This window comes from Anguilla anguilla, chromosome 15 (genome assembly GCF_013347855.1).
Source record: "Anguilla anguilla isolate fAngAng1 chromosome 15, fAngAng1.pri, whole genome shotgun sequence".
Classification (NCBI taxonomy): domain Eukaryota; kingdom Metazoa; phylum Chordata; class Actinopteri; order Anguilliformes; family Anguillidae; genus Anguilla; species Anguilla anguilla.
In genome coordinates, this window is record NC_049215.1 from 1989804 (window position 1) to 2002971 (window position 13168).

Genomic DNA, 13168 nt, shown 5'->3' on the forward strand with positions numbered 1-13168 from the left:
CTGTACTCCATAATTGCTGTACATTGGTTCATTCATAGGAAATGATGGAAGTAGTCCTTGTACACAGGAGCGTATAGCACTGAGCTGGGTGCGGTCACTTAATTTACAGATGGCTTGTATGCAGAGCAAACCCCACAAGAGTGTCTAGCTTCATCTACAATTCTGCCATCCTCATCTACATTCAAAAAAATCTTTTTTAGGTGGTGGAATGTCATGGCAGTTTATTTTCCTGCCGAGAAAAAATAAAATCGTGATCTGGACCTAATTTGCAAAGCAGCGGTAAAGTAGAAATTTTGGGGTAGTTAAGAAAAAGAAACATTGCTACATTGTTCACCACAACCTTACTGGAATGTTTTAAACTTCTGCAATAGTCAAGTGCAACAGGTGTGTGCTTTATGGAATTTAGCCATTCAGGTTGTTTTCTGAAACTGATACTCTAACCTCTAGATACTGAGTGAATCCTGCAGTAGCTATGCATCTAGTGTATGACTAGTCTAGTATGACACTCTCCCTCGACACCAGTAGTACTGCTGCTGTTCTTTCCATCTGATAGTAATAAATATCTATTATAGTCTGATATCTAATCACTATTTATATATTCTGCTCGGAATGACCAGATAGAAAAAATTTTGTTTTCAAGCCCTGGATGTGAGTGTCACGCCTGCAATCCTGATGCAGATGATCTAAAGATTCCCTCTCAAAAGCAGACCCATTGCAAGCTCTCTTCCCACCCCCTCGCCCCCCCACCCCCCTGGCTTTTCTGGGCAGGAGCATGCAAGTGAGAAGATGAGTAAAACCTGAGCACTAACAGGCAGTGGCTGGTGCTGCAGTAAGAGGCTGAGGTTTGCTGCGGACGCCGCCAGAGGATCGGCTCTTACCTGGCCACCTGAAAAAATGACGGGGGTGGAGGCGGGCTTTGGGCGGTAGGGAATGGTTGCACCTTTCGGTGGGGACTAGGAGAGGGGAGAAGGGAGAGGCAGAGACAGAGTTAGAGCAGGAGAGAGACCGTTAAGAGCAGGAGAGAGACCGTTTAGAGCAGGAGAGAGACCGTTTAGAGCAGGAGAGAGACCGTTTAGAGCAGGAGAGAGACCGTTAAGAGCAGGCAAGGGCCCAGGGCTTCAGAGCAAACGTCTGTCTGTCAAACTCCCAGGCTCCGCCCCTTACCTTACCTGTGGGCGGGGTCTCTCCAGGCCAAAAACTGAAATCATCTAAAAACAAGTAGAAAAGAAAAATAATCCTCATTTTGCACTTGTCTGAGAGGGAAGACTTAAAGTCTGTAAAAGACCTGCTGTAGCTGTGGGTTTGAATCATGCATAAGGAGCATCTCCTGGGGAGAGAGTGTGTGAGTAGGTATCACTGCAGGAGGAGGAAAAGCCACAGCAGTTAGTATGTGAGTTCTGTGTGTGAAACACACTGACCTTGACCTCATACCACAAACAGCAGCCAGCGGGATTTTCCCGCCTTAATACGCCCTAATAGCTTAGCTCCTGGACTAGAGTAACATCTGCCACAATAACTGTCAAACAAAGAGGCCTAACAAACCAGCGTTTCCCCATTTCAAGCCTAAGAACAAAATGGCTGACACTCAGCCATTGGTGAAGAGAGTGTGGGCTTGTATGCTGGCATTGCTCAGGCAACCAGAACACAGGATTTTTGTTGCGTAGGCCAGTGTTGGACTGGCCAGTTTCCTTCCAGCCTGCTTTGAGTGTGAGTCACCTCACTCACCAGGGTCATTAGCTTATGCTACTATGTGCCGTACTAGGTCACTACTGAAATGTGAGGTAAGTCCACCCAAATCCAGGGTCGTGGCATGTGCCTGGCTAACACAAAAACAAAATGGTTGTTTATTTCTCCTGATGAGTCATGATCTCATGTAGGTGAGGCTCCAATTGGAGTTGATGATTAACCAGTTTAACCTCTGACCTGTATCATGGCTACAATCTGCTGGCTAAATTGCAGGAAAATCCATTTCTACAGCCTCCCTTTCTAGATGCTCTAGTGACAGAGAGCACAGTGCAACATAGCTAGCATGTATGAGGTGGAGACTAACGTGTTTGGGGTGGAGGTGGAGACTCATGTATTTGAGCGGTTGATTAGTGTATTTGGGGTGGAGACTAACGTGTTTGAGGTGGAGACTAATGTGTCTGAGGTGGAGACTAACGTGTTTGAGGTGGTGACTAGGGCTGACTAGGGTTTCAGGGCTCGAAATTACCTTTTTTACTTGGTAGCACTGGTGCTCCCAACTTCAAAAAGTTAGGAGCACCCACCAAAATGCAAGGAGCACCAACAATATATGCAATAGATTTTTTACTGATAAAAAACGACAATATAACAGTACGGTTTACAAGTAACAGTTAAACTGTCACGCCTAAAATGTGTCGACTCTTCAAGGAATTGCGTATTATGAATTCAAACGACAAAGCGCTTCTCGTCACGTTAATACGGCTAATTAAATCAACCGCCAGTAAACTGCATCGGAGAAATTAGCTGTTTCAACCGGGTCGCTACACAAAACACTATGTTAAGGTTTCAAAAAAATGCCATAATCGTTCGCTTCAACTTTTCAGCTTTCGATAACGCTAATAAATTGAACATAAACTTTTGTCTTCAGGTAACATTAGTTAACGCGTTAGCTCTCTGTGTCGCGTGACAGTGGAGTGCAGCGAAAGGGAGTGATTGAAGGCTAATATTAACCAATTTAAAATCAGCATTAAAGGTAAGAATGTCAAGCTCATGATTTGTTAGAAGGGTCACCGTCAGGCACATACTGAGTGTACTAACTAGCGAATGTACAGAGAAAGAGACGTTCGACTAGAAAAAGAAAAAAAAAAGGTTGCACCAGAACAATTATTTGCACTCGCACAAATGCCCCCAATTATATTTCGAGGTCGCACAGATTAAATTTCGGGAGCATATGCGACCAAAATGGTCGCAATTTCGAGCCTTGTGTTTGAGATGGTGGCTAACGTGTTTGAGGTGGTGACTAACGTGTTTGAGGTGGTGACTAACGTGTTTGAGATGGTGACTAACGTGTTTGAGGTGGTGACTAACGTGTTTGAGATGGTGACTAACATGTTTGAGGTGGTGACTAACATGTTTGAGGTGGTGACTAATATGTTTGAGGTGGTGACTAACATGTTTGAGGTGGTGACTAACGTGTTTGAGATGGTGACTAACGTGTTTGAGATGGTGACTAACGTGTTTGAGATGGTGACTAACATGTTTGAGATGGTGACTAACGTGTTTGAGATGGTGACTAACGTGTTTGAGATGGTGACTAATGTGTTTGAGATGGTGATTGGCATGCCGGAGGTGGGGACTAGTGTGTTGGAGGTGGATAATAGCGTGTCTGAGGTGGAGACTCATGTATTTGAGGGGTTGTCTGAGGTGCAGTGTGATGGCCACCCATCTCTGGTCATACTCTACCTCTAGCATAACCACACATATTTGTTTGACACACTGGATGATGGCCTCAGGGGTCCCAGAGATGGTCACTGCACGCTCTGTAGAGTTGGGCAGCATGTCCCCCGCCACCTGCACCTGAGCACCTGTGGACTGGAGAGAACAGCAGTTAGCAGCACACAACAGACTAACAGGCCTGCAGGCTAGCACTAGCCACAGAGGTCAGCAGCTAGCACCTCAAAATAGGCTAACAGGCCTGCAGGCTAGTGCTAGCCACAGAGGATAGCAGCTACCAGCATGCAACAGGATAACAGGTCTGCAGGCTAATGCTAGCCACAGAGGATATCAGCTAGCAGCACACAATAGGCTAACATGCCTACAGGCTAATCCTTACACAATGAAACATACACTACATGGCTAAAAGTATGTGGACACCTGACATACAACATCTCAACATGATTATGGGAATTAATATCTTTATCCACCCTTTGCTGCTATAACAACTTCTACTCTACTGGGTAGACTTTATGCTAAAAGTTTGCACATTGTCTGGCTTTCCAGCTGATCCCTAGCATTTTAGATGGGGTTGCGGTCAGGGCTCTGTGCAGGCCAGTCAAGTTCTTACACACTAGCAAAACCGATTCTATACGGACCTCGCTGAGTGCCCGGGGGCATTGTCATGGTGAAACAGAAAAGGGCCTTCCCCAATGTATATTAAATGCATGACATTGCATTTTTCAAAATGGTATTAGATTAATTAAATAGTTGTTGTGTAAGGGCATAGTCAGGAAGGAACTCAAGGTGGCAGTGTAGTAAATGGTAAGGGAACTGGCAGGGTTGGTTCTCAGGTAAGACAATGCCATTGTACCCTTGAGCAAGGTACTTCACCTGAATTGTTTCAGCATGTATCCAGCTGTATAAATGGGTAATATTCAAAAGTGCAAAAGTTGTCAAGTCAAAATGCCTGCACTCTAATGCATGTAATATAAAACCTGTAATGTAATGCCTGTAATGTAATGTAATTTGATGCACTGTAACCCATGTTCTGGTCGTGTAACAGAGTTCCAGAAGGGTAGATGTTTGGGGGGGGGGTGTTCTCCTTACCTCCCTCATCTCCTTAATCTTGGAGCCTCCTTTGCCGATGAGGGAGCCACACTGACTGGCCGGCACCACCAGGCGCAGAGTAACGGGGGGCTTGCTGGTGGCTGGACTGTTGCTCATGGAGTTGATTATATCCTGGAAGGCCATTTGGGACAATTACACACCATTAATCTCTCCCTCATTAGGCATCCATTTCAATGTAAAAGCTGACCTTAGAGGGAAAGAGGCTGTTTTTGGACTGGCATGGTCATCTGACATAAATCTGAGTCGGATCGCTTAGGGAACGACACATTGTGATTGTATTAGCGTCAAAGTGTTCTTTTCAGATTCAGTTCCAGTTCTCTGGGTGCGGCCTGTGTGTGCATTTTCTTACATTCAAGTGCTTTTCCCAGCATCTGTCTGTCCAGGCAAACAGGACCACATACTGTACAAGTCATGTGTGTGTGTGTGAGTATACATATGTATGTATGTACGTATGTATGTAGGGTGTGGACGTGTGTGGACAGTCAGACCAAAACAGATTTGAAAAACAGAAAATTCAAATTGGACCAGAAAGGTGACAGTGTAAACACGAACAGGTATGGTCAGGAAGAGGATCCATACCTCCTCAAACTTGTAGGCGATCATAGCAAAAGCCTTAAATATGGCGTCTGTGGGACCAGTGATGGTGACGATCCTCTCCGGGCAGTTCCCCTCCGAAATGTTGATCCGTGCACCGCTCTGTATGACAAGCGGGTCAAAACAATCAATCTGCAAAACGTACAATGATCTATGGCAGGGGACCCCAACCATGGACTGGAAAGTCAAATACACTGCTGGTTTTCACTGCTAATCAGAGCTTATTGGACCAATCAAAGCAGCTGATTGCACAGTTAATTAATCCCCTGCTTTCTTGGGTCTGAATTGGCTGCTGATTGGTTGTTTCTAACTTTGATCTCCAGGACCAGGGCTGGGGACAACTGGCATATGATAAACTGTAGGAACCCTCCAAATACAGGAAGTGGAATGAAAACCTACCTCTTCACGCATTTTCTTTACAGTTTCCCCTTTCTGAAAAGGAAGAGTCAAACAACCGATGTGATATTTCTCAAAGGAAAATATTCCCAAATATCATATATCTGCTTGTCCACACATAAAATGAATAAAAGTGCCCATTTTGTGGACAGTTCCATACATACCTTGCCAATAATGCTTCCAACTTCCTGTAATGACAGAAATGAATATATTCAAGATATTTCTCATACCATTTCAAGATTTGCAGAAATTATTTAATTTTCTCATGGGTTTTCAATATTGAAATGCTTTACGTTTTGAGCTACTTACTGGAAAGTTTAGATTCAGTTGGGAATACCGATTGCCAAAAAGACAGGCAGATATTCATTCTGTTGTATTCAGCATTGAATGTTTTTAAATGTCAGGAGGAGTCCACAACAGCATCAGGCCAGTATGTTTTTTTTAAATATTTTTTTTTTAACATTATTTCAATGTTAATGAATACTTTCAGTTGGTCCATTCTATTGACTGTGTAATGAAAAGTATTACACTGGTGGGCTTTACAATGTTGGACACACAGACATACAGACATCAGATTAATTTCACAGTGTTTATGCAAATGCATAACTATCAGTTTGCATATAGAGTCAGTACTTCATTCCTTCTCAGCTCTCAAGCAACGCAAAGATTTACACCTGTAGTGATGTTGAAATAGGAAGCACAGTCCCAAGCACAGTCCCTCAGGCCATAGGAAATAGTCCCAAATGAGTAAGAGATTTAAGAATGAGCACATTGTTTAAGAATAATGGGTAATATACACCCAAAGTACAACCCCTGAAGGCATAACTACACTGTAAAAGCCACTGTAAGAGTCACCTAAAGTGCATTTTTTAGGGCAGACCATGAATCCCAAATGCCCCCATATCAGCCAGTGTAAAGCCAGCAGGTCATTAGAAACCTTCCACACAGAAAATGTCTGGGCTAATCAAGTCATAAAATCCATCCATCCATTCTCTAACCCGCTTATTCCTGGTCAGGGTGGTCCACGGGGGTCCAGAGCCTATCCCAGTGTGCAATGGGGTGAGAGGCAGGGATATACCCTGGACAGGCCGCCAATCTATCGCAGGGCACACACACCATTCACTCACACACTCATACCTATGGGCAATTTGCAGTCTCCAATTAGCCTACCTGCATGTCTTTGGACTGTGGGAGGAAACCCATATGGACATGTGGAGAACATGCAAACTCCACACAGCAAGGCCCCGGGATTCAAACCCAGGACCTTCTTGCTGTCGGGTGACAGCGCTATCCAATGCATCGCTCATAATATTAAATATTTAAAATAATAATATGAAAATAATGCTAGTGAGCTAAAGAGATCTCTTTAAAGACCTTCCCAGTGCTTCACTGTCCTCCACATCCCTCCCCTTCATGTACCCACATTGCAATGCGCCCCTTACTTTTCCATGCATCAGCAGCCGAATGGTGAGGGTGACGTTCAGCCCGCCTTCTGACTGGACTTTGGTGGGTTCCATGCTGGGAGTGGCGGTGAGACAGGAGTGAGGTCACGTGACTGGAGTCCCCCGGGGGCAGGAAGAGTGTGATGGTACAGTGGCCAACCAATCACCTGCGGGGGGGGACAGAGACACGCCCACTTTAAGTAAGACTAGGCAATTCCACAGTCAAACAGCACATTTCCTCAACATGAACCTCTACATATAAATAATCACCACCTGATAAATCTACATCTGATTACAATATGAAAAAATCGTATGATTAATGATAAAATGATTAATTGCTTGGTTGTAAATTGATACTAAATAAATCATGGGGTTATGCTTCATTCTAGCACAAGAGGGAGCACTTTTCATAAAACTCGTACTCAGGTTTCAGAGAATAACTTTAGTTAGTTTTAAATCTGTCAAGAATTTAAGCCCCATTTTTACATCAATGACACAAGTATCCCTACAATTAAATAGCTGAAATAAAAATAGCACAAAAAAAGCTACTTTTACTTCACTTCATTTTGCAATGTCATCCACTCAAATCACTTTAACAAGATTCACTTTCACACAAATCACTTTCTACAGGATTCACTTGCACACTAATCACTTTCATACAAATCACAAAGAGTGTTCTAGCAGAACCAGGGCAGGGGGAGGTTGTCATGCCTATGCCGGAAAGTAATGTAAATCTACCATAAATAAAGGAGATCAGAAGCTTCAGACAGCACTCTGCTGAAACTCAAATCGGACTGTGACAGCGCGTACATTCTCAGTGCAGCACTCTGCGTAATTCTGGCTTCTAACACTGAACCACCACAGAAGCATGCCTCCATACCTCTGGAATACCTAAAGCGAAGTAGAGCCTAATTGTAAGAGAGAAAGAGGAGGATGGCAAAGGGAAACAGACGGGTTGAAGAGAGAGGAGGAGGGAGAAAGGGAGGGAGAGATGGGAGGGGGAGAGAGGCTGAGGGATGAGATGCAGTGCCAGCTGTTCTACAATCTCGCATCAGAGCTCAGATTACATAAAGTCTCTAATCCAGGGCTAACAGCCGGGGGGCTGGTCCCTGCAGCCGATCGCTTAAGGAAACGCCAGAGACCAGCGCTGATGAGTTTAGGGCCTTTCCACCCCGCACAGGGGCGAACCCGCCGAGGTGCACTCTGCAGAAACCTTGCTCTGCTAGAAACCTGCTCTCCTGGAACCCTGCTCTGCTGGAACCTGCTCTGCAGAAGCCTGCTCTGCCGAACCCTGCTCTGCAGAATCCCTGCTCTGCAGAAACCCTGCTCTGCAGAAACCCTGCTCTGCAGAACCCTGCTCTGCTGGAACCCTGCTCTGCTGAAACCCTGCTCTGCAGAACCCTGCTCTGCAGAACCCTGCTCTGCAGAACCCTGCTCTGCAGAACCCTGCTCTGCTGAAACCCTGCTCTGCAGAACCCTGCTCTGCTGGAACCCTGCTCTGCAGAACCCTGCTCTGCTGGAACCTGCTCTGCTGAAAGGGTTAACCTGTGTGCAGGTCAAACTCATAGGGTTATCCCTACGCAGTAAAACTGTAAAACCAGCCGTGTGCCTGGTTGGGAGGGAACAACAACAGACTCGGGAACATGGAGGACCGCCCTTTTGCAGTGGACTGCATTTTTACATGCGCCAACTGACAATCCGGGGTTGAGTCACGGCAGTGGTGAGTCAAGCCAAATTTCTACAGGCAATAATGGAAGGCGAACATCCTGTGCCTCTGCAAGAGAATGCACTCAGGAAATATCTGATCCTTCCAACTGTACCTCTGGGACAAATTCTCTGTCTGGTCCTCGAGTAAATTCACTGTTTGAGAGAACATCTGAAAACTCTTCTCACATCTATTCAAATTAAAATTAAATTAATACAATTAAGAATTAAAGACAAATTTCAGACCCAGAGTCAGAGAACAACACAATTAAATCATCTTAGAGCAAGCTCTCCCAATTAAATGAGCTGTTTGAAAAGATCAACATATTCTTTCCTTTCATTCATCATTAACATTAAAATCACAAACACTTGGACCGTAATTTAAAAAAGCATTTATCTTAACAGCTTTTTAAGCAAATGGCATCAAATATAGACACATAAAATGAGTTTGTTGTATGTTGCAATCTTGAGCTTGTATTTCCAAGCCATCTGTTCAAACAAAATGGCAGCCTATTCAAACAAACGCGACCTCAAAAGCCATGTTCACTCTTAATTATCAGAATTCTCCCTTAAGCCACCCCCCCCCCCCCCCAAACAAAGAATAAGCTGAGGACTGAACAAAGAATGAGCTGTAGCCGAAAGAAGAAAATAGAGTGAATTAATTCTTACTTTTATTTAGTTATGTACATGTAAATTTCATGCTAATTTCACAGAAAACTGCCCAGTAGTTATTAAGAGCTGTATTTCTCATGACATCTGATTCCGAAAGTGGGTCAAGCCTTCCTGTAAAGCGCTTCTGGGCCCATCCTCCGTGCTAGCTATTGCATTAATCACGCTTTACGCATGGCTGAGCAGCGCTCGGAAAATGCTCTTTTTCCCTCTCTTTTTGCTTTGTGTTTCACGACCAGAGTTGCATACACAGATAAAGTGCACTTTTGTGTGGTCTACCTTCCTTCATTCATTTTTTTTTTTGCCTCTTAATGCATCTTCTCTGAAAGCCTATTGAACTGTAAATGAATGAATATAACAACATTAATATGAAAAAAATCTAAAAAATAACGCCACTAGATGCGGATTTTTAATGAATTTTTTTTTTTTTTTTAAACGGGTGATTCTATCACAACCCGTCATCTCGAGGAGGGCCAATCAAAAGTCGATATCCACAGTCTGGTTTTACGGGCAAGAGGCACAAATTACATTTGATTCACCGCGACGGGAAGTCCAGCGAATAAAATTCAGCCTCGCTTGATTTTCCGTTTTTAAAACCCTTAACGCAAACCGGCGCTCCGCCCCCCCCCCCGTGAGATACGCAAAGCGATGTGCAGGGAGGGGCTCATTCGGGCGTTCGCTCTTCTTTTTTTTACGCCCCGCTTTCCGATCGCGGGAATCTGAGAAAATGCGGCCCGATGAAAAGCCGGAGCGGAGCCGCCGAGCGTCCCCCCGGCCGCGCGCGGACAAACACGCGCGCCGTCCTCCACACGCCAGCGCTCCCCCTCGCTCACGAGGCCGCGAGAGCGACCCGCAGCCCGGCAAACGTCTGCCCGCGCGCTGCTGTCACGGAGCGACGCCTGCCGTTCTCCCTCCTCTCCCCTCCCCTCCCTCCCCTCCACTCCCACCTCCCCCCTCCTCTCCTCTCCCACCTCCCCCCTCCTCCCCTCCCTGACACACGCGTGGGCGTCGTCAGTCTCACCGCGTGACCCCGCTCTCGCTCAGATCTAGCGCCACCTTCCACTTCTCCATCAGGGCCGTCGCCCATCTCACCCATGCGGTGCTCAAACGTGCCACAGAGGCACAGACACAGGAGACAGCTCATCATCAGGAGGCCGTCACACAGCCTGTTTAAGAGAGCTGCAGACTGCAAAACCATCTGGTTTTATACCCCCGGACAAAACCCCATCTCTTGCGTCCTCAACAACAAGACCAGACCAAAACCTAGTATATGGCTGGACCTAACACACGTGATCCGGCCGACCAATGGTGTAACTTCATCACTCAGTCACTCAGTCAGTCACAGACATTCGCGTTTGAAGGGCTGGCCCTGCTGGCCAAAAAACAGTCCTAACTTCACTTGGGGGAGAGGCCATCCTAGAAAAGGATCTTTGTCACTCAAAACACACTTTAAATATCAGGGCCTTTGCTTCTGCATCATTGTCAATAATTAATTTCAGCAACATTATAAAAGTAAAGAAGAAGAGGAAGAAGAAGATGATGAAGAAGAGCCAGAAGCGCTAAGCAGAATGGTTCTTTTTAAATTCAGGGCAAATTTAGACCATGAACCCCAAATGCCCCCACATCCACTATTGTAAAGCCAGAAGGTCATTAAAAACTTTCCACACAGAAACTGTCTGGGCTAATCAAATAATCTATACAACCACCCATGCATTATCTAACCTGCTTAGACAGAATCGCATTATCTAACCTGCTTAGACAGAATCTAGTGGCATGCTTCATAAAACAAAGTGCAGCAAAGGCCATGAGAACAAAGAAGATATAGCTCTGAGCATCACTCTGTCCTGAGCACCACTCTGTCCTGAGCACCACTCTGTCCTGAGCACCACTCTGTACTGAGCATCACTCTACCTCTGAGCATTACTCTGTCCTGAGCATCACTCTGTCCTGAGCATTACGCTGTCCTGAGCATCACTCTGTCCTGAGCATTACTCTGTACTGAGCACTAATATGTGTACTGAGCATCACTCTGTCCTGAGCATCACTCTGTACTGAGCATCACTCTACCTCTGAGCATTACTCTGTCCTGAGCATTACTCTATACTGAGCACTAATATGTGTACTGAGCATCACTCTGTCCTGAGCATTACTCTGTCCTGAGCATCACTCTGTACTGAGCATTACTCTGTACTGAGCATTACTCTGTACTGAGCACCACTCTGTCCTGAGCATTAATATGTGTCCTGAGCATCACTCTGTCCTGAGCATCACTCTGTCCTGAGCACCACTCTGTCCTGAGCATTAATATGTGTCCTGAGCATCACTCTGTACTGAGCATTACTCTGTCCTGAGCATCACGCTGTCCTAAGCATTACTCTGTCCTGAGCATCACTCTGTACTGAGCATCACTCTGTCCTGAGCATCACTCTGTACTGAGCATCACTCTGTACTGAGCATCACTCTGTACTGAGCATCACTCTGTCTTGAGCATTACTCTGTACTGAGCATCACTCTACCTCTGAGCATCACTCTGTCTTGAGCACCACTCTGTCCTGAGCATTACTCTGTACTGAGCATTATTCTGTACTGAGCATCACTCTACCTCTGAGCATCACTCTGTACTGAGCATTAATATGTGTACTGAGCATCACTCTGTCCTGAGCATTATTCTGTACTGAGCATCACTCTGTCCTGAGCACCTCCAGACCCCCCATTTGGGTGTATGGGGCATGCAGATGTGCAGAGGGCAGAGGTGAACATAGCAGCAGCTTTGTGCCAACATCTGTTCACCTCATCAATGGCACAGCACTCCTTAAATGTAATCCATTTGAGTGATTCCAGATCTTCAGTAAATTTTATCATGTCTGTGTAATGCACATATGGAAGTTACCATAACGTCTTTAATAGAATTCTTCATTTCTAATTTGCAATAGTAATGTCAATTGAGGAATCTCTATGTGATTTCTGTCATTTTATTTCTTAACGTAATTTATGTAAATTGTTCATTTAATTTATTGTATGCTGGCTGACCCTTGAAAAATGAAGTTAATCTATTCTGTTTGAAACGTGTTCAACAGTTTCTTTCGACTCCTGGCAAGAACATATGCAATAAAATGATATATGTCAGTGTTTCTCAACCCTGGTCCTGGGGACCCACTGCCCTGCATGTTTTAGATGTCTCCCTGCTCCAACACACCTGATTCAAATGAATGGGTCGTTATCGGGCTTCTGCAGAGCTTGACCAGGGTTGAGAAACACTGATCTACGTGGTGACGGTTATAAGAATCAGCACTATAATTTCACAGCCCAGTGCAGTTTTTCCTTTTTTTCAACATTTTTGATACAGGAACCTGCAAAACTAAGGTTGGATCTGAACACACTTTCAGATTATTCAGATTATTCAGATTACAAGGACTGCCATTAGTGCCACTGTACCAAAACTGCAAAGGACATTTGCCATGGCCAAAAGACAGATCAATCAATTATGTCAATCATCCTTTATTTACACAGTACAGCACATTCCATATACCTTAGTGCATCACAAAGTGCTTCAAAATAAATTAAAAGAACATAAAAATGCATTAAATATCAATTTAAAATAAATTAAATAAAATGAAATTAAAATAAATGAAATATTTAAAACTGGACCAGTAAAGAGTTATGTAAAAGCAATGCTAAAAATGTATGTCTTGCATTCGTTTGTGAAAACTTTCAAGGACTGAACATCCCTCAGACCCTCCAAGGGCTGGGGCCATAGACACTAGATGATGCCATGCCAAAGGTCTGAGTCCTGTATCTAGGGATGAGTAAATAGGTTACTGCCAGAGGATCCGAGG

General features: G+C 44.8%; 1 protein-coding gene across 13 annotated transcripts in view; it reads right to left on the reverse strand.

The window, feature by feature from the left end:
* The window catches only part of pcbp3 (poly(rC) binding protein 3), an 80561-nt gene that overhangs the window by 10185 nt on the left and 57208 nt on the right, over positions 1-13168 (reverse strand). For 7 of the 13 annotated variants that reach the window (XM_035392499.1, XM_035392494.1, XM_035392497.1 and 4 more), the window contains 8 exons: positions 6960-7126; positions 5682-5705; positions 5521-5553; positions 5107-5223; positions 4507-4638; positions 3427-3555; positions 1170-1208; positions 810-953 (listed from right to left, as the gene is read on the reverse strand). In XM_035392499.1, coding sequence (XP_035248390.1) covers positions 810-953; positions 1170-1208; positions 3427-3555; positions 4507-4638; positions 5107-5223; positions 5521-5553; positions 5682-5705; positions 6960-7034 — 693 coding nt within the window. In that variant the 5' untranslated portion in view covers positions 7035-7126. The remainder of the gene's footprint in view (positions 1-809; positions 954-1169; positions 1209-3426; positions 3556-4506; positions 4639-5106; positions 5224-5520; positions 5554-5681; positions 5706-6959; positions 7127-13168) is intronic. The other 6 variants (XM_035392505.1, XM_035392502.1, XM_035392501.1 and 3 more) reach the window with 3 other exon arrangements.